This window comes from Teleopsis dalmanni, chromosome 2 (genome assembly GCF_002237135.1).
Source record: "Teleopsis dalmanni isolate 2A chromosome 2, ASM223713v2, whole genome shotgun sequence".
Classification (NCBI taxonomy): domain Eukaryota; kingdom Metazoa; phylum Arthropoda; class Insecta; order Diptera; family Diopsidae; genus Teleopsis; species Teleopsis dalmanni.
Genome location: NC_051847.1, coordinates 38,086,591 through 38,108,861, shown reverse-complemented (window position 1 = coordinate 38,108,861; position 22,271 = coordinate 38,086,591). Strand labels below are relative to the sequence as shown.

Here is a 22,271-nt window from a genome sequence, read left to right as displayed (position 1 = left end):
TCAATTTCAAAAAATAACAAAAACTTTTAAAGTATTATATTTTAATACAATTGAAAAAAATAAAATTCATTATAAAAACATTTTTTACAATAGAAATAACAAAACGTTAACAATTAAAAATGCTCACTAGCATTAGTTCAGGTAAATCAACAATTTAATTATCATTAAAGCGCACAAGTCACAACAATTTTTGTATTGAAGCACAGAAAGCCACAGTAAATGAGAACGAAATAACAATATGCACTCTGCAATTATTGTCACATTAGTAAATACAAACTACAATAGAATAAACTAAATAAAAGCAGAGGAAGCAGAAGAAGGTAATTATTACCACCTTCATTATACATCAATAGAATGGTCTTTTTATTAATAAGAGTAACAACGTCTTTTAATATAAAATTGACCATTTAATTGTTGTAGGTTGATATGTACTTACACATGTACTTACTTACAGAGGTACTTAGATATGGGAAATAAACAATATAATATTGTATATTTCTTGTATATATAAATGTCATTATTATTTATTTTATTCACACTTTAACTACAAGTACAATGTGTAGGAGTTATAAAGCATGTTAAGCTCATACGTAATTAGCAAGTATTAGACGTATTTATTAAATTATTTTAATATTATCTGTCGTAATTTGCATAACAAAAATAACATCGTAGCTATTTATTACCTCAATTCATGACAAAGAACGTCTCGCAAATGTCAATGTCATTTGACGTAATAAAAAGGTTTGAACTTGAAGTCGACACTTAGGAAAACCTTTCGATAAAAAATTCCCATTAAAGTTCAAAAGTGTGTTGAACTTTACACATCGCATTTGAATATTGTGTAGTTTGTCGGTAATGTCAGTAATGTTAGTACAAACATAATAAACTGCTATTCATGGTAAAGCTGTGTTGAACTTTTTCGCACAGTTAGCAATATTAACAAACAAATTAATTTACTTGAAGTAAATTTTGATAATTAACATATCTTAATTACCTTTAGAATAGTTGTAGTTTTTTTTTAATACAATCCTTTATACTTTATTTTTAACACTTTATTATGCATGGCCTATCAACTTCATTACACAAAAAAAACAAAGTAATATGCTATATTCTTATTTATTTATTTAAAGTAAACAATTTTAATTTGTTGTTAAATATATAACTAAAGACTGTTCAAATGCTTTGACCTTTTCCACTTATTATATGATAAATAGAAGTCTTAATATATGCAATGTATATGCAAAAATTATAATTGTTATATTATAATTGAAAGAAAAAAATTGCAAAGAAGCTTATAAATAGCTTTAACTTATTTTAAAATTTTAATTGAAGTATTGAAAAAAAAATTGAAACAAGTATAATGATTCGGTTGTAATTTGCCTTACATGTATGTATGGAATTGAAAGCTAAATAAAATCAAGTTTTTCGGTTAAACTTATTATCCCAGTTTGCACCATATCTGTTTTTATTAGATCCTGTAAACTATTTATAAACTACAACTAACTTATTTTAAGCAGTTTGTATGGCTACATCTGCAGTCGTTTGAGATTTGTACTAGAAATACTACGTCAATCCTTGTCTACGACACCGAATGTTGATGTTTATGTACTTAAAATAAATAAAGTTGAATATATATTTAAACATGTAACTTTAGTTCCGTTAACTTATTATTTCGTACTTGAAATCAACTATCAGTTCACAAACTGCTTTCTAAAACGGAGCTGTCCAATCCAATACGATCGCGAGAATACAAGGTAGAATACAGGGTCAGGGACAAGTGCATACATCCATGTGTTTTTTTTTGGAGACAATAAGAATACAGCTATAATGTAAAATTTGATAATGTTAAATTTATTTATTTTTTTATTTCAATTTTTTGGAATGTCATATTGTAAATTTTATCAAAATATATCAAGAGAAAATTAGCGTAATTGTAGTACATATATTATCCGTGGCCCGCACATACATTATCCGCGGCCCGCACATACATTATTCGCGGGCCGCATGTGACCCGTGAGTCGTGCTTTGGATAGCCCTTCTCTATATTATCACCACAACAATAATAGCAAAATGATTACTGTTCAACATAATCGATCTAATAGATTATGATAGATTATAGAATATCTATAGTGAGTATTCTTTGATTGTTATATGTTATTCATTATATTAAATCAGCTGATAATAGATTCACAATTTTTTTTCAAATGTACTTTACAATTAATAAAGTATACAGCTTTCGTCGTTATAACAATGAATTTTAATAAATTAATATATGTCGCAAGATAATTATTATAAATGTATTGTAATACAGCGTTGATTACAATTAATAATACCCAATTACATATTGTAAAGGTTGAAATAATCATTAATTTATGTCCTAAGTAACAAATTAGTGTTACTAACAAATGTTATGATAACATTAATAAATTATATTATTTATCAGTGGTCAGTAATTTGCTATAATTAATCACATAAATTGGTTATAATATTATTAACAAAAGTTTAAAAAAATACCCACAATGGGTATAATAAATAAATATAAAAATATATAAAAGACTTGCAATAAATCAAAATCAATGTTCTTTGCGGTTTATTAAAGTTTTAATTAAAAAAAGAAAAACAATTTTAATAAATTATTTAAACTCCTATATTTGTGCATATAAATTTTTATACCTTTTTTCTTACGGAGTGAGTCCAAATTCAGATCATAGTCTGTTTTGTGTAATCAAAATTAAATATTTTAATAAAAATTAAATAGTTTTTACATTAAGACCGAAAAGTTTTCGGAAATTCTCATTTAAAATTCGCGCGCTGTATATTTTTCGATATTTTAAGTTTATGTAGTTTGGCAGCACTGTCCTTAATTACTATGCCAAAAATGAGCGCGATCTGTCAGACAGTTCGTTTACGGCAGCTGTTGAAACCAGTTCACCTCAGTAGGGCGTTGCGAAAAAAACAATGGAAAAAAATATTGAACAAAGAGTTTGCATCAAATTTTGTGTTTCGAACGAAATTTCGTGTGCAGAATCGTTGCGAATGCTACAAAAGGCTTATGGGGAATCAGTTTTATCGAAAACTCAAGTTTATGAGTGGTACAAAGCCTTCCAGGACGGTCGTACGACCGTCGAAGACATTTCGCAACGCACTACTGAGGTGAACTGGTTTCAACAGCTGCCGTAAACGAACTGTCTGACAGATCGAGCTCATTTTTGGCATAGTAATTAAGGACAGTGCTGCCAAACTACATAAACTTAAAATATCGAAAAATATACAGCGCGCGAATTTTAAATGAGAATTTCCGAAAACTTTTCAGTCTTAATGTATATTTTAATAATATAGTTGTAAAATACGATATTTACGATTGGTAGTGGCGTTAGTGGAGTGCGCAGTGAGGTGACGATTCAGGGCGATAAAAATTAAGGGCCACTAGATCCAAGTCAAAAAATAGGTGTTTTTACTTCTAATTGTAAACAATTCCGAAATATTATAAATCATATTGATCAGTGCACAATATTTAGTGACGCTGATATAAAGAAATATTTATGATTACGTACGTTTATTATTTTATAATTTTATACTTATTTTTCATTCTGTTTACCATTGTTTCCTTTAATAATTTATTCATATGGGTCTCGATACTAGTCACGCCCAGGGCGATAAAACCACAAGTGTTTATGATTATTATCAAACTACTATAATATGTTATGTTAATATATATTTTTAAATATATAAATATATATACATCATATTAGATATAATATTTTTGTTATTACTCAAATCTGTGCTTTAAGTTTATTATTTTTACCGTTGTAATACGAAGTGTCTGGTGCTTTTAATTTATTGATTTTTTATGGTTAATTGGTTATTACAGTGTTTGCATGTTTGTATATAAACATTTTAATGTAAATATAATTATTTAGAATAATAAATTTTATTTTTTTACTAACACATATTAGAATGGTTACAAAATTAATCAAGTTAGATTGACACTTTAATTGCACTTAATACCATATCAAAGACAAACAGTGACTGACACCAATGTTACATCTTTAAATGCAACAAAACAACATTTTCCCTGTCTTATTCTTCTCTACGTCCTCATCAGTTAAAACATTTTACAGTGTAATTTGCGATTGCTTTTTCAGTTAAAATCTTTTTTACTTTTATGTACTACACTTTAAATTAGAAATAAACAAATTATTACAAAATTAATAATACGATATAATTTTGAAATAATAAATACTAGAATTATTATAAGTCTAAAGTCATAAAGAAATTACCATAAAACTACTTGATATGTCTCTACCAGATATCTACAATGAAGGCAGTTATAATATTGCCCGCTTTTTTTAAAACCACACCTTATTTTCCTATCTTTGCTTTGACTTTCTAAAGATTCGGAACCAAAGAATTCGGTCTATCTACTTGGTCTCGTTGTGCAAAACAAGAAGATTAATTACTCATCAAATCTAGAAGTCACCTCGGATATTCTAAAATTTCTAGTGGTATCACATTGAACCATTAATGGTTATTTAATGCTTTATTTTTAATTTCATACATATTACTTTACAGAACACTATTGTGTCTGACCCTAACAAAAAGGTTTAACTAAACGATTTTTGAAGTCAATAAAATTAAAGAAATTTGAACTATTTAATAAAGTTATTTTTTTTTCTTGATTTTAGTTCCTATATTATATATTTATTAGACTTATAAACATTTTATTATTCATTATTTTTATTATACATACATATATATGATATATATATTTATATATATAAATATAATATAATATAATGGAATAGAAATTTTTTATAAGTAAACAAATAAAGCACCTATATAACTATATGACAACAGTTTTTAATAGAGATCGCTTTTTTCACAACGCACTATGTCAACATACCATAGATTTCCATATATAGAACCTTAAAATTAGAAGGCTGAAGAATATTTGCTATTAGTGGATATATTTATCACTAATAGAATTGATAGTCTTTAACGAGTTAAAAACCTAAGCATTCTGATGAGTGTTTACAGTACCAAAAAGCTTGAAGGCTCTTTACTTAATGCATTTTTTAATGTTTTCTACTTTTCTATCCTTGTGTATATCCAAGTTTTTCACATATTATATGAATTCCAGTCGTCTTAGAGCTATAGTTATGATTAAAGTTTATTGATTTATGATATGATTAAAGTTTCTTTAACATAGTTGGTGCCACTTTTCAAACGCTACATAACCATAACGTGAGCTCAGACTGATTACCTGTTTATACATAGAGATTTTATTTTTGCTACTTATATTCGTGTCCTTTAAGGATCTTAGAACTCAAAAGACCCTCTTTCCCTCATTGTATAAAAATTTTTTCTCGAAAATTAATAAAATTATATTTCACTTTTAGCTCATACTCGATATATGAGCTGTTTATTAGCAGTTTTTTTTGTCATACCCAAAAAATAGATGTAAGTGAAACACATGTTAGTACTAGATGGTGGCTATAGCTTTTGGTACTAAAATGCAAGTAAAAAGCTAACAATTTTAAAAACTTTGTCATCTTGAGAAGAAAGCTATATTGAAAATATTGCTCAAGTGCGTTGTCAAATTGGAGTACCCTAAATATTCAAATTCCGCCGAATAATCGACCCAAAATGTATGTGCCATCAAATATTGTAAAGTAATTAATATACAATATTTAGATTGAACTAACTAACATTCCCTATCTGATCGTACTGCATATCATTTTATTATGCAGTTTCTTCTAATTACTTAAATAGATTTAATATCTCTGACTCTTTAACGATTCAGAACATACTGAATAATATTGTAAAATTATTTGCTTAATATAAAATAAATTATATATGAATTATTTATATAGATTGTATAAGCTTTACTCTTAGGGAAGTTTTAAAGTGTAGTACATGAAGCCTGCCCTTTTGCTTTGAAAATTTATTGTGACTTAAACCATTTCTTAAATAAATTAATTGCATGCCCAATATCTTTTAAGGTTAATACATAAAAACATACAAAAATACATATACATATAATCGTTTAAGTGTCTCATCGTGCATGTTCAGAATTCACATAAATGTCATATTCACATTTATATACAATATAAGCGCTAAGATAACAACTTGGAAACAAACAAAAAATTCGAAAACTCGATAACTTCATTTTCAGATTCTAATGTAGCACCATTTTCATTAGAATTACAACCGCCATTACTGAGTGATATTGATGCTGACGCTGAAGCCATCAACAATGATGCCATCGATGCTTACAATAGCAAATCCGCAACTACAGCAGCTATTGACAGTTACGGAAATCCGATTGAATCATTAAAACCCATTGATACGCCCGATGGTAGAAAAGTTGTTAGCGCACAAGGTTTACAATTTGAAATACCAAACTATGCTTCGGGCATAACCGATATATCAAAGCCCGCTGATGATTTACTACCACCATTTGTTGGTGAGTTAAGCAATAATATTAATGCAATTAACGCTTCTAGTACCGTTACTGATACAAACACAGAAATAGAAATCGGACGAAATGACTCAGATAATGCCGATATGGTTGACCAAAATAATAATAACAATAATAACGTTAGTTATAAAGATAATGACGTATTGGGAGTTATAGTGGCCAAAGATGAACTTAAAGAAACACCTGAAAGTATTACACAACAAAATCCAAAAACAGATAATGAACATGATTTAGAATACGAAAATAACAACAATGACAACATTAACACAATTAATAAACACGATGAACAACTAAAACCAGAGCAACAACTACAACAGTTAGATATAGATAATACGGTTAAAGCCAATGCATTACTATCAAAATTTTTAGAAAATATTAATAATAGTAGTTACACAGCAAAAGTAGCACAAAACTTTAGCACTAATTCGACAACAGCAGCAACAATGCTTCCATTAAATAATGCACCAGCACTAGCACAACCACAACGTGCTTCACATCCTTCACCAATCAAAATTTCACTTTTTAGTCAACCTTATACCCAACTTCATGAGAGCAATCATAAACCCACTTACACACCCATTCAAACTGTAAATGATGCCACTTCTCATACCACAAATAAAAATTCCGTTCATTCTAACTATCATTCTGATATTCCCACTACACTATCTTCTAGTCAGGTCTCGTCTAATTATATGACTACTTTTTCGCCTTCTTCTTTATCTATTACTTCGTACCCAACTTCTACTTCTTACGTTGGTCCCCTTAGTAATGGTAATTTTAATTATCCAAATGTCCCAACTGATATATCCATTATCAATCGTATAGCAGCTAAATACCATAATCCCCTTCCTACCTTAGATCCCATCGTAGTTGCACTGCCAAATGACTCAAACGAATCTGGACAACAAGTGCCAACATCAGGCGAAACAACAACTGTTGATATTGAACCTGCACAGCTGGTCGAATTGATTCCGGACAACCTGCAAACAAATTCTAAAGATGTGGATAGTGCTGGTTCTAATACTTTACCACAGTACTTATTAGATCTCAACGATCCAGATATAGCTGGACCAGTCGAATACACGCCAAGCGATGATGGTAGTTCATTAAAAGTTATTGCTTGGGATTTGCTGCCTCCCCATGATGCTGAACCACATATTATAACAAAGGAGAACAATACACCAAAACGTGTAATTGGGATTGAAGATCCAAAAACACACAATATCAAAGTGTCTTTATCATCAGGATCAGCTATAACACCAACACAACATATAACAACTGCAAATAATGGTTTAACAAATGGTAAAGTGAGCCCAGTCCCACTAAACAAACATATCGCAGATAATTTACCAGCAAGTGCTAGTAATGTAGATCAACACTTTACCACTCAAAATAATGACGATGATAAAAGCCAGTCATCCTCAAATGAACAAACTCCAGCCAATAGTAATGAAGCCAATATTGTTGATACAACTACGAAAAATCCTTATCATAATCGCGGCAATACCTATTATACAAAAACCACTCCATATACCACCACTACAATAAGAACAACTAGGCCAACCACTACTGCTACAACTACCACTACAACAACTACTCGCCGTCCTACAACCACAACTACACGTCGTACAACAAAAAGCACAACAACAACTACAGCAGCACCACGAACAACTGCAGCACCCATTGTCTTAACTACCACTGAACCAGTAGACACATCAAATTTCTATAGACTAGAAAACGGTGATTCGTATACTTTACCTAGTTGGTTATCCGGTATTGATGATCCTGACTTAGATGCCGCTGTTACCTTTATCATACCAACAGATCTAAATGAATATAACCACACTGTTGATCGTGATCTTTTACCACCTCTTGAACCTTTTGTAGATTTAAAAAATATCAATTTACCTGCTCCAGCAGGAGAAAAAACTCATCCTACTACCACAACTTCTACCACTACTTCTACAACCACTACGACTACAACTACAACAACTAAACGTCCTAGTACAACAACTACACGTCGCACAACCATCTCAACATCAAGACCACATTGGGTGCGTGCTTATCCAACGACAACTACAACGCCTACAACTTCTCAAAGGTCCAAGACATCAAACAACGATCGTTTCTCAGACACTTCATATCATAATGCACAAGAGCATGATAAACCAATTTCATCAACCACTTACACAAACTCAAAACCAAATACACATGTTAGCACTTCGCACACAGTTCCACCAGGCACAGCATCAAACCAGAATGTAAATGTGTTTAATCAAGTTTCTACTACTGCCAATACAGATCGAGTTCCTAGCAGTGAAGCTGATAAATTCGAGCCGAATCCTGCCAAGCAGCCAAATCCATTCTTACCGACACGTAATAATGGAGCATACAATTTCCAACCGAAACCGTTCTCTAATCGTGCACCTACAACAACTACAACTACTACAACAACTACACCCGCAACACCTGTGGAAGAGAATCCGTTTGATTCGGCTACTGTACCAGCTTGGTTAAAAGATTTTGATTATCCAGATGTTGGCCCCGGTGTGCCATTCGTTTATGATCCTTCAGATATTGAATCAGACGTGCTGGATGACTTGCTACCACCATCACACGTTGAAACTGATCCATCAGATATTGCAAAACCAGTATTTGTGACATCCTCTCCTTCCTCTTTTAATGCTTTCCACTCCCAACCACATTTCACTCATCAACAACCTTCTTTCAATTCTGCTTCTATCCCATCAAAAGTCACGCAACCTCTTCCATCTACCATTCCAAACAATTTCAATGATAATGCGGCTGCGCTAACGCCTAACTTAGCCGTGGAGGATGCCAACGCCAACGTGGATGCTGCTAACAAAATTGCTGTGCTCGCTAAGAAACCATCACCTAACTTTAACAACAAACATAATTTTGCAGCTCCATTCGATACTGCAGCAGCACCCATCGGTGCCACAACACCAGCTGATCAAGAATCTTTTCCACCATTCTCAAATGTGGGAATACCTAGTAAGACGAAAATTACAAAAAGTGATGAAGGTAAAGTCATAACAAACAGTGTTTTCTTACAAGGTGCAAGCGGACCAAGTAGTGCAAAACCATTTGGATTTGGAACAAACTTTAATACACAGAAAGGTAAACTCTTAAACTAAAAATTTTTATTCATTACTATTGCTAATATATTAACATTTATTATATATTTATTATATTTTTTCAAAACAGACTTCCAAGCATCTCAAACGAATCAATACTTCTCCAGCACAACTGACGGTTTTACCTCTTCAAGTAACACAGGTTTTAGTCCAGGCCCTGCTTCTAGCTACTCCACATCATACTCCAATATTCAACAAACAAATACATTTGGTAAGACCCCAACCGGAGCAGGTAAATATACGGGAAGATTTGGTGGCTCACCCGGTGTTTTAGGTGGCGGTAAGGTTGGTTACGCTGTTCAACCAGATGGCACAATACGTGATCCCGATCACACATTCAAACCACCAACTGGTAACAAAGTTGCTGCAACGCCTGCACCTCCTCAACCTCAACAGGGTATTACACCTGCATTTTCAGGCTTTTCAAATCGTGTCGGTACTGCAGCAAGCGCCTCAAATGCAAACAAATATAGTGGCAGGTTTGGTGGACCACCGGGCGTTTTAGTGCCTTATGATAATGTCAAAGCTGGTAGAGCTTGAAGCACTATAACGAACTTTTAATTAATTTAATTATTTATGAAAAAATAAAAATAAATTACTTATTTAATTTATGGTTTATTTAGTTGTTAATATAATACTCGATCTGCCTTACATACTTTTTTCTCTGCTTATATAATTACTAGTATTTAAGAGAAAGTAACTTCAATAGACAATTTCTGCAATTGTATAAATATGGTTGAGAAAAACGAAAAGAAATATATATTTTATTTTTTATATTAATAATTTTGTTTTAATTATTCTAATCTAATTCAGGTAAGTTGATCTCCTTATATTAATTTTTTATACAGCTAATTAATAATAAAAACACATTATTTATATTTATATCTACAGAATGAGTACGAATGAGTATTTCCTTTTAAAACTTTTTGTCCTATAACATGTTCTATAAAAATTAAATAAGGAGCTTATAATTAAATTTACAATTACTTAAAGAAATTAGTATAGCTCAATTTTATCCCTAAAAATAATATATTCAATATTTTCGAAAATTACATCTCCTTTTGTCACACTACCAGCGCATAGATATATCTATATACTCTTCTGCCTCTAAAAATCCATTTGGCTACTATACTAAACTATACATTTTACGCTAATGACAATTCATGAACCGGGATGCATTTAACTTCTTTTGCGCGAAATTAAAACTAATCCATTAGTAGGGATAATTATTACTATGATCTATACAAACATTAAAAGTAAAGGAGTATTCATCTATAAAATAAACTGGAGCTCGAATAAAATAATTCAGAACGAGGTTGGCCATATGAGGACCCACACTTCAATATTTTATTTATTTATATTATACGTTAAAACTAAATTAACGATTGTCACAGCAACAACACAGCGACACCTTTCAAGAATATAAAGGTTTTCATTTTGACAATGTATAGGTTCCGATATAGACAACAGAAGTTCAATACAAAATCTATATGTACTCAACAAGCTGTTATAATTCAATATAAATTAATAGTGTAAGTAGTATAGCTTGAAATCGGTTTAATCCCAAAATACTAAGCAACTATTAGAAAATCACTAAACATTGTAATACTTGAAGTATATATATATATATATAGTAAATAACCGAATGTAACCTTGTAACTATATAAGTTTTCTTTTAAATCAAAAGATACGCTATGCTTAACACTATTTAATAATATAAATTATTACAAAAAACAAAAGCGAATCACTTAACTTCATTCTAACTTCTCTTATAAAATCGTTGTTTTGTATGTTCCATGTGTTGTGTGAACGCACGGTTCTTCTCTAGATTTGTAGAGAAGAATTTAGAATTTTTTAGTGCTGCCTGTATGAAATATGATCAAGTAAGTAATATTTTCTGGTGATTTTTTCTTCTGTAATTCAAATAAATAGAGTTAGCAGAAATATGAGGGATCATATAGTAGTTCCTTATAATACCACAACTCATGCTGCTTCAATAATCCGTCAGAATATCAGGATTTATCAGAACTGGGGTAAAGAACTTTCATCCCATCCCAGCACAGCGATTATCAAACAAGTTAATTTCACTAAGCAATAGAACATATCACAGCAATGTGGAATAGATCGCATTGTAAGCTCCCACTTTCACACTTAGTTTTTATCTGTCTTAACCACAAAAAACGGAAAAATAATATTAAGCACTGCTCCATTTTATCATATTTCGAACAAAACAATTTTAACCGAATTTACATATTGTTTAATATATTGTTTAAGGCAATTAAATAGGGACTTACTTGATTTTTTTTTAACTTATTCATATACTAGATAGTTTTTCGATTTCAAATGCATAGTAACGTCACGTTTAAGTGATAATCTTGTTTTACCGCTTTTGGAATACCGTTTAAATGAGTGAGCAGCAAAAGTTGTGAACAGCACTTAGTCATCGTACAGATATTACTTTGGGATGTAAACCTAGCTACTCCTGGAACAGTACTTAGTTGTTGTATAGGTATTACATTAAGATGTAGACCCGACTGCTACTGGGAATATAGTTTTTATTATAATTATATGCACTTTATGGATTGTGTCTTGACATATTTAAATTAATAAATATATTTCCAATTATATATAAATATGTATAAATAAAAATATTTATTAATAATATATATATAATTTTATTCGGCATATTTTTTCATTTTTTTATACATGTGTATGTACATGTATTTGTAATTACGGAAAAACTTTATTCCAACTTCTTTTATAAAGTCTATAATATTTCCATTTTACTTGCTCTCATTGAATGTTTCAAAATATGCAAATTATTAACATTCATGGTATTATTTTTATTGTAAATAAAGTAGGTCTACAACATATTTACATAAATAAATATGTATATATAATTAGGTATAAGGATTCCTTTGCGTGCGATTTGGAAATTTCGCTTAAGCACTAACAACGTTCGAAGTAAGTCGGAGATTAGGGCAACATTACCATTTTTCTCAACAATATATACTATTTTATTGTTTTATTTTTATTTATTTTACTTTAACAGTATTATTTGTTATATTGTCATGTTTTTATTACTTATCTCAATTTATATATATTTTATATTTATTTTATAATAATTATATAATTATCTTTTTTCTACATCAGGATATATTATATATCCTTAAGTATTATACATACTTTCTATATTATCCAATATATCAATAAAAAGGTTGATTAGAAGTAGTCTAGAAAGTCACGTATTCAAATCACGTTGGGGTCACCACTTTAACATCGTGAATGGACTAAGGAAGATCCAAAAAATTTTGTCGTATGAGATGACTGAACGCTTCTGCTGTTTTTAGCATCTCTGGCTGTGTTTCTTTGCAGCACTTTTTTTAGTGGTGAATTTTCATTATACATCACGAAGTTGTATGTGGTGCCACCACATTGCGCTGTTATGGATTAAAGTTTCCACACTTCTGTTCTGTGGAATAATGTTTTCACACTGCTGTGGAATAACGTTTCCACACTGCTGTAGAAATCTTATCCATTCATTGCTAAAAAGTGGTTTTATTGAGTTAAAATCTCACACTTTGAATTAAATAATTTATATTACTCATTTTTTATATAAATAATTAATATAAGTTTTATTACTAAATTGTTATCAAATTTTGATGAAAAGACTAGATAGCACTAAACATTTTTTAATTAAATATTTATTTACTAACTGTGTATTCACACATCCTTTAATCACCGAACCCTATTTTATAAGCTGGCCAGCTCCGCCATACTTCTTTTGCTGTTATTTATAAATGAATTCCGATTGTTTTATTTATTGTGGAAAAAGATAATCATTGTACACAATTTCTATCAAATTTATTGGTTATTCATAACATTGTAAACAAGTTATAAAATTAAATCGAATAATGACATGTCAACTCCTTGCCATGGAGCTCGTGAAACACCGTCAATTGTCTGTTCTAATTCCCTGATTATACACATGCCACGCTAATTGTGTTGACAACTCATAACATGTTATTTGGCATAAATTTACACCAGCTTATCAATATGTAATTTATTGTGATTGAAGGGCTTTTACCAATTTCCATGCACATGAGTGTTTATATACGACTATATGTCGTATATAGTAGATGGGCAACTTATATAGCAACAGTTAAATTGTTGCCTTCGTAAAAGAAGTATTCATGAAATCAAAAGTAAATATTATGGAAATTACTATTGTATACACAATACAGTTTTATATCATATTGATTATATATATATATCTTTCGCTTATCATTAAGCAGAATACACTGCAATTTCACACTTTATCTAAGCTCACATTTCCAATCAACTTCAATTAACAAGAATTTTTGCTTTAGCGCCATTATTTCTATTTTGTATTGTATGTTATTTGTTTATTGTTTTTATAGTTTAACAATTAAAAGCTTATCGATGTTTACTCACTGCGTGTAAACTTCAAAAGGTTTCCATGTCAAAAATCCTTATACCTTACGCCTTACGTCTCTTGCGCAGTTGGTGCGTGTTGAAAGTTTAAAGAAGTTAAACGGAAACTGAATTTAAATTGCCTATTTGCGATGTTGCACCATCGGGCGTATGCGTGCTACTAATTGCTTTAAGTTACTAAAATGATGATATAATTTTTAATAAAAACTTTAATAGTAGTAATTAATTTCAATATATCAAAAGTTTAAAGTTATGTCTGATTTTTTATCCAATGATATACAATAATTAACAAATATTATTTTTGCATATATATTCTGCCCAAAAAATATAAATAAGTAAGTATATATATATTGTATTACATCAGTATAAAACAAACCTTAATATTCGAATAATATCCAACTCACGATTAGACTACTATAGTCTAGCCACAGAAGCTAGTAATGACAAAAATTAAGTTGAGCAAATGCATTACTTAAGTACTGTGCACGATTTTGGATCTTTTTGCAAAAAAAAACAGGTTTCTTTCTAAGAAATAGTAAATTTTATTTAAATCCAAATATTTGTCATCTAAAGCTATGACTCTCGACCATCTTTCTGGCAAATTTATAGGTTATAGATAGAAAAAAAATTTTTGATGCGAATTATTCATCGAGTGTTAGTCACAAAGAGCGCTTTGCATTAATCACAAAAAGTAATAATCTCATGTAGCACAATCAGGATAATGGGAGCATACGATAAAATTTCCCATTTAAGTGCTTCTCACGTATTTTTTACTTGTCTTGCAACATGTGACCGAACATTGTCGTGAGGCAAAATCACTTTAACCTAATGGATAGGTTATCCCGGCGATTTCTAGTGGATCCACTTAGGTCTATTGGGTCATTGTGTTACCATATATACAGAAAAAACACACCTAGAAAATAACTTTAAGACTCTTTGAAAACGATCATCCTGTATTAGAATGACATCTGATTTGATATTAGATATTAGTTGTTAATTTCTTATTAATAATATCTTTCATGTAGACATTAAAGACTTACTTGTTTTATTAAAGCTAAGTATTGGTTACATGATCACTTCGCCTATATTCACAACTAACACTAGATTATCATCCTAAAATAAACTTTGTACACAATAGCAAAACATTTAAAAAATAGATAAAAATGGATATGTAATTATCGCTCCTCACATCGAATAGAATGAAACAAAAATTTTGATTAAAACTAAAATTGAGAATAATTTATTTGAATGACAATCTTTCATACATTCCCATAGTTTCTAAGCCCAGAATTAAAGATTATATCAAACAAATTTGCTTTATAGTAAGTATTAAGGATTATATTAATTAAGTTTTCTTAAAATTGTTGAATTTAAGGCCGTGTTCGAATTCAAATAAATTGACTCGCACAGGTCCTAATTATTTTATGACCAAACGATTTTAATAAAAGTGTTTCTTCAATCTAATTGCCCCAATTTTTTTATTATTATTAAAAAATAAAAAATTTTATCAATTATCCTTAAAATTTTTGTAAATATCGGCCTTAATAATATTGGTATTAATATAACACTGAAGATGGAAGATGGTGAAGATAGTTTATGAATTAAACGTAAATATCCGTTTTAAATAAATGAACTATTCTTTTTTTTTTTAAATTAACAAATAAAATTAGTATTTTTATTTACATTTTTTATATTATTTAAAGTAATATAAAACAAAACCGATCTAACGCCCGACAAAATAAATAATTATATACTCAAAATCATATAGTGTGTTTTAAAATTTCTTGTACATCTATTTCTTAAGGTCTAAGTGTATCCTGTCCCACAAGAAATTGCTTACACCTGTATCTACCATCTAAACTAAGTTTGCAACTTTATAAAAATATAGTCAAAACTCCAAAGTTAAATGCCACGGCAATGCATTACTTCATCAAATATTTTTTTTATATATAAGTTAATCATTGTAAACTAACCTACAAAGCTCGTTAAGAATTTTTACAATATATATGTATGACTTCATTAAATTTTTACAAAACTTATAAATATTTTTGCCATCAAATTTAACATTTATGTCTAAGTTTGGCGAATTTCGATTTGAAGGAATTTTTCCCTCAAAATTGTTGACAAACAAAGTTAATGACTCTTTATTGAAGTTTATTACTGATTGTCATCACATGCAACCAGGCATGCCACCCCCAACAACCTCGAAATTGTTTTGTATGCGCTCCACAGATTTCGTGGTTATAAGGGAAACGACCAAAATTATTACTATTAAAATTTAGTCGAAATACGAATATAAACGAAAAAGGACGTGTCTCTGTCAGTTAATAGAGTGATGTAAATAATAAAAATATATATTAAACTGAAGTTCATAATCACTTCCTTAAAATGAAAATAATTAAGTATTTTGTAGAGATTATGAAGTTATTTCTAAAAATAAATATGTGATAGTTGAAATAAAAATAGAATAGAAATAATTTCAAATAAAAAGTTAATATATTAAATGAAATTATACAACTTATACGGAAAATTTAAATAAAAATAGAAAAAAAAAACTAAAAAAAAATTTATATTTAAAAAAGAAATAATTCCTTAAAAAACGGCAATTTAATAATGAATATACATATATACAAAAATGTGACATAAATTTAAAATTGTAATGCATCGGAAAACTAAATAAAAATTTTAAATAATATTTTATTAAACTACAATAAAACTACTTATTAAACTGCAATAAAATATATATTTACATAATTTAATATCAATGAATATATAACAACTTTTATAACAAATATATAATTAATTATATATAATTCTACAATACAATAATATATGTGCATATATTATATTCACAAATTATGAAATATGCCTAGAAAAAAGTCCAAAGTTGATTCTCTTGAAGAGATTGAAACTGCTATAAAACTGCTGTGCGACCAAGCCAACAACCACATGAAAGTTCGTGAATATGACAAAGCTTTACGCGGTTATAATCAGGTAGGCATACTTTTATACCAAATGCTTTTAGACCAATTTGAAGTTATTCAAATTTTATAAATGAGCTTAACATTTTCTTGTTGACGTTGAGTTTGTTTAATATAAATAATATCATTTTTATTATTTTATTTTTTCTATATGAAATATTAACTAAAAAGTTAATCTGCCATAAAATTTATATATTTTTAAAGGGTCAGTATTATTTTGATTTAAAATGAAGTTTTTTTTGCTTTAAATGAAACTTTAAAATATTATGTTTGAAATTGCAATGAAACTAACATATGACTTTTATAATTTGCAATAAAAATAAATAAAATTATTTCATTTAAGTTAGCATTTGAGTTGAAAAGTTAACGCTTCTGTTACAAAATTAATATAAATTATTTAAGAGGCACATTTGTTAAATCTCATGAATATATATATATATATAACATCTTATATTAAAGGAAAATATATCTTATTATAGTAAATTATTTGCAATGCTCGATTTTTGGCACTTGAATTCCAAAAAATAATTGACAGACAATTAAATATTTTCCAAAGGACTTTTAACGGATATATGGCAATAACTGAAATACCTGCATTTAAATAAAAAATAAATTTATGCAGGTCAGAATTTTCTTCTCTGTTATTAATACATTAAATATTCAATTTAATGAAATTAGTTAACATTTATCATAAATATTTTTAATGTCACAAATTACGTTATTGGATTAATTTTTCTATTTTATAATTCGTGACTATTAGCTAGGACTATTAGCTACGTGTAAACGCCCAACGCCTTACAATATAAATGTCCACTAAAATCTTAAAATTTGATAGTTCCGTAGTCATTTTTCAACAACAATTTATCGTTAATTACACGTATACAATAAAACGAAGAATATGTATATTAATTTAAGTATAGATGCAATGAGAGCGAAAAGCTTACCCATATAGAAAGAACCCATATAAAGTATAAAAATCCATAAGCTCTATTAGTAAATCACAAAAGTACCTAAAACAACTCTACTCTTTGACTACTCTTACTTAATTTTCTTGCTTTCCTTAATGAATCCAAGATAACCTCAGTTTATTTCTTGCGAATGTAATATGTAATTACAAACGAAATGCTCTAAATTCTCTACATCTTCGAGATATGATTGACATGTTAGATTAGCGTTATTACCCTTAGTGAACATTTGATGCCCACCTATATCGTAGCCTGTGATGCCTCCGACCAAACTGTGAAGTGTGAGGTCATTCCTCTTTAATCGATAACAAATTTCGCCTATATAGTTTTAGTTTTTTTACAAAACTTTTCGTTACCTTGTAAGTTTTCATATCGGACCTCCTTCTTATGTAGATAGAATTCACAAAGTCATTGATGCAATTAAAGAATTTTATAGAGGTTCTTAATAAACATCTTTATTTATAAAGCACATAACATATATATGCACAATTTCATTTAATATAGTTTATTACCAAGTGGGCTTGTATCTTCTCTTTTGTTATATATGTGTATCGCTTACTGTGGTATTTCTGAACTAGATATCTGTTCAGACAAAAATATTTATCTATATATTTGTGACAAGTTTATTAAAGAAATGAAATTCATGTCTCTAAATACAAATTTTTTTTTTAACCCTTTAAAAACCCAAATTTTTCACACTCATCCTTTATTGCTAGATACTCAGATGTCTACAAAAATGGGTTGCTGATTTGAGCCTAGCAGTCCAAAATTAACCTAATTATCCAATTGAAAAATCAAAACGCACAGTCTATTCTATAAATTTTATATATATAGTTTGAAAATAATAGAAATCAACTATAGTAGGCTGAGATTCATTAAGTGAAAATATTTTTAAGTAATAATTGAAAATTTAATTTAAATGATTAGCACTGAATCCCAAATATAGAGTCCTAGACATGGGCGTACATAAGTAGAAACGGGAGCCTATCCCCCCCCTCCTTTTTTAAAATGTTATTATTGTTTTTATTAAATTTTTTATTATTCTGCTTACAAGAAAAGTTTAAAATTTATCTTTTTTGTAAACAAAATCTAATTTTGAAGTTTTCAATGAACTAGGGGTGAAATATACTAGTTAATATAAGCCAAAAAGAAAAAAGTACTAAAGAGTAGGTACTCTCCTCACACTTTAAAATATGTAATAATATCAAATAAGTATATCAGCGCCGCCACCCCCTAATTTTGGCCCTGTGTACGCCCATGATCCTAGATATTTGCTTATAACATCCAGAAGAACTTATTAGTAATACATTCAAAACAAAAATTATATTATTTCTACTTTTAGTGGGGGGATAATGACCTTTAATTTGTTAATAAGAACATACCCGAACTCAGGAAATTTAAACAATACTTTCTACTGAAAAAATATTTGTTGTTATTTTTATTGAAAACATTCATAAACAAATGTTTCTGTTTGGAAATAAACAAGAACTGAGTTCTGTTACTTTATACAAATAGTTCCTTCACAGTTTTACAGTTTTAGTAGGTCACTTGTATGACCACATGTGGATTTTGCAAAAACGTAACCCGCATATTGATTAACGTATCAGTTTCCTGGCAACAACCAATCAATCAATTTTTCATTTTCTTGTTATTGGAAAAGCGAAGTGTGAATTTTAACACTTCATCCGTTTTGATTCTAGTATCAGTTCTTTTCTTTATAAAAATTATTTCAATATAAACAATAAATAAATTCTATACAAAAATGTCAAATGTACTTAAACAATTCTTAGCTGTCGATAAAGAACAGGAATTATTGCAAAGCTTTGTTGGAGTGCAGGTCGATGAAGAGCCACCATATGAAGATGAAAAGCGCAGTAAGCGAAGAACTTCATCGCCTTTTAAGCTTAAAACACGCGATGGCCGTGGATTAATGGGTAAAACGGCTGCAAAGCAAGGTGATGGTGGAGAGTTAGAAAAGAGTACTGTGACACGTGGTAATCGCATAGAAGCAGAACTTCGTGCAATGCGAAAACATATGGATGATCAATTACTGAAGAAGAAGAAACCGAAAGAAAATTTTATCGACTTCTACACGGATAAGGATCGAGCAGCTGCTGTTAGCGCTGGTGCTTTCGATATAAAACAAAGTTTACAAATTAAACAAAAACAGGATCGTAATGAGGCAATGATTATACCTGATGAAGCAGATATAAATTCTATAATCGCACTAGGTTTAAAAGAAATAAAAAATGCTAATCCTGAAAATGCTATACATTTTTTCACAAAGGTTAGAGTTGCAGAAAGGACCACAATTCCTTTAAATACACTAATTTATTCTTAATTAAGCAAAAATAATACCTATTTGTGTTAGAACACTTTTTTAATAGTAATTTTCTTTTCTTTTAATTTCAGGCACTGGAACTCAATAACACTGACATGAATGCACTCATCTCACGTAGCAAATGTTACTTATTATTGGGTGAAGCCTCTAAAGCACTGTGTGATGCTGAAACTGCACTAACTGAAGAGAAAAACAATATACGTGCAATATACCAAAAGGCTGAGGCTCTTTATTATCTTGGCCAATTCGAACAGAGTTTAATGTTTTTTCATCGCGGTTTACGTGCACGACCAGAATTGGATACATTTCGTTTAGGAGTACAAAAAACTCAAGAAGCAATAGAAAATACTATTGGAAGTGTTGACCGTGGTGCTAGTGTTAAACCACTACCAAAGGTGAAGCTAAAAAAATCGGGTGACAATACACCAAAATCCTCACAGTTGAACAGTTGTCGACCAACACGTCCTAAACCAACAAAAGCCGAACTAGAACGAAGAAATGCTAGAAAGCTATTAGGTGAGCTATGCATTGATAAAGAATATTTGGAAAATCTACTGAAACATCCAGATCTAGTGCGTGCCGATACTAACACTGAAAATATATCAGCTTATGCTAAAGAAGCAGTGGAGTTTCTTAATAAACGTCAGGAGTTTTGGCGTCAACAACGACCGTGCACTGCATTACAAAACCGCAAGAATTTTCCTTTAGATACCTTGCCCAAAGGTTTCTAATATTAAAATCAAATGTTTGTTTTTTAATTTTAAGAAAAAATTATAATAGTTTTAAATTGTTTAAATTTTAAAGAAAATAGATTTATTCGCTTGTTGATAGAGTGCTATTAGTGTTTAGTAATTAATGTATCTAAAAATAAAATTTGTAATTTTAAAATAGATTTCATCGTGTTTTTTTAATTCAGTGTACTTGCAGATGATTTAGAATAATTAGATACAATTCAGTAGAATCAGTTCCTTATTCTTTAGCAGTCCAGTTCTTTATTCTTAGTTAACTTTAAAATTAATTTTAATGTTAACTTACAAATAAATAAATAAAAATCTTATTATGTGCTCTGCTAGCTTGAATCACAAAATCACACTTAATAAAAACTTCCCCTTTTAAACATTTCTTCTTATCATTTTCTGAGCTCTTATCGAACACTAAAACCTTTATGACATTAAATTTAAAGCATACTATGTAAAATATATATAATGCAATTTTATTAATTTTATACATATTTTATACAATATAACGTTTATATATGATTTACTAATAATACATTTATTATCTTGTATTTTTTAATAACTTGTTAAATCGCTTCCAAAAGCAATGTAGTACATAATAACAATAATATATGCATGCCTGCATTTTAGTGTGTATTTTTCATTACATATTTATTTGATTACTAATTTTATTTGTTCATTTTTTACTTAGGTAGAGAGCCTTTAGTTGTTTTAAATATTTTAATTTTAAATATTTGACTAGCACTTTGAAATTGTTCATCCTTCATAAAAGATATATATAACTTTTAATACTTTCTGAATGTTTTGAGTTTTGTGACTTTAAATAATTATAATTATTCTATTTTAGAACCTAATAATAATATATGAATATATATAAATACTTGAGGCACGATTTCGTTATTCTGAACATACCTATTTGAGAACGGATTTTTGTAATAGCACTTATTATGAATAGAATTGTATACAACGATATATATTAATATAGTTCATTTTTTAGAGTATCAGGATTCATAGTTGGAATTGTTTATTAAAAAACCACCAAAAACAAGTAGATGGAACGTCTGTAGCGTCTACTTGTTGTTTTGATAACCCATAGAAACCTATACGCCAGATAAAATCGAAAGGAATTATAAATACACTTACTATACCCTGA

At 29.3% G+C, this 22,271-nt stretch overlaps 2 protein-coding genes across 3 annotated transcripts; both read left to right on the top strand.

Annotated features, from left to right (window-relative positions):
* Window positions 1–6,120: 6,120 nt before the first annotated feature.
* LOC119679213 (nuclear pore complex protein DDB_G0274915-like) lies at window positions 6,121–10,385 on the top strand. Its single transcript, XM_038091426.1, has 3 exons — window positions 6,121–6,466; window positions 6,530–9,622; window positions 9,710–10,385. The coding sequence occupies exons 2-3, from the start codon at window positions 6,568–6,570 to the stop codon at window positions 10,177–10,179; spliced, it is 3,525 nt and encodes a 1,174-aa protein (XP_037947354.1). The 5' UTR covers window positions 6,121–6,466; window positions 6,530–6,567; the 3' UTR covers window positions 10,180–10,385.
* Window positions 10,386–16,959: 6,574 nt separating this feature from the next.
* Window positions 16,960–21,112, top strand: LOC119685809 (tetratricopeptide repeat protein 25-like). 2 transcript variants are annotated; one of them, XM_038100193.1, is made up of 2 exons: window positions 16,960–17,088; window positions 20,453–21,112. In XM_038100193.1, exons 1-2 carry the CDS (start codon window positions 16,960–16,962, stop codon window positions 21,110–21,112), a joined length of 789 nt encoding a protein of 262 aa, XP_037956121.1. The 2 variants fall into 2 exon arrangements, with proteins under 2 accessions (XP_037956121.1, XP_037956120.1); XM_038100192.1 differs by lacking the exon at window positions 16,960–17,088 and adding an exon at window positions 19,803–20,327.
* The last annotated feature ends 1,159 nt before the right edge of the window (window positions 21,113–22,271 follow it).

Bases quoted from the DNA above. Each gene is read 5' to 3' on its own strand.
- LOC119679213 (XM_038091426.1), top strand. From the start codon at position 6,568: ATGGTTGACCAAAATAATAATAACAATAATAACGTTAGTTATAAAGAT. The intron at 9,623-9,709 runs GTAAACTCTTAA...TTTTCAAAACAG, and splicing joins AAACTTTAATACACAGAAAG to ACTTCCAAGCATCTCAAACG.
- LOC119685809 (XM_038100192.1), top strand. From the start codon at position 19,803: ATGTCAAATGTACTTAAACAATTCTTAGCTGTCGATAAAGAACAGGAA. The intron at 20,328-20,452 runs GTTAGAGTTGCA...TTTTAATTTCAG, and splicing joins CTATACATTTTTTCACAAAG to GCACTGGAACTCAATAACAC.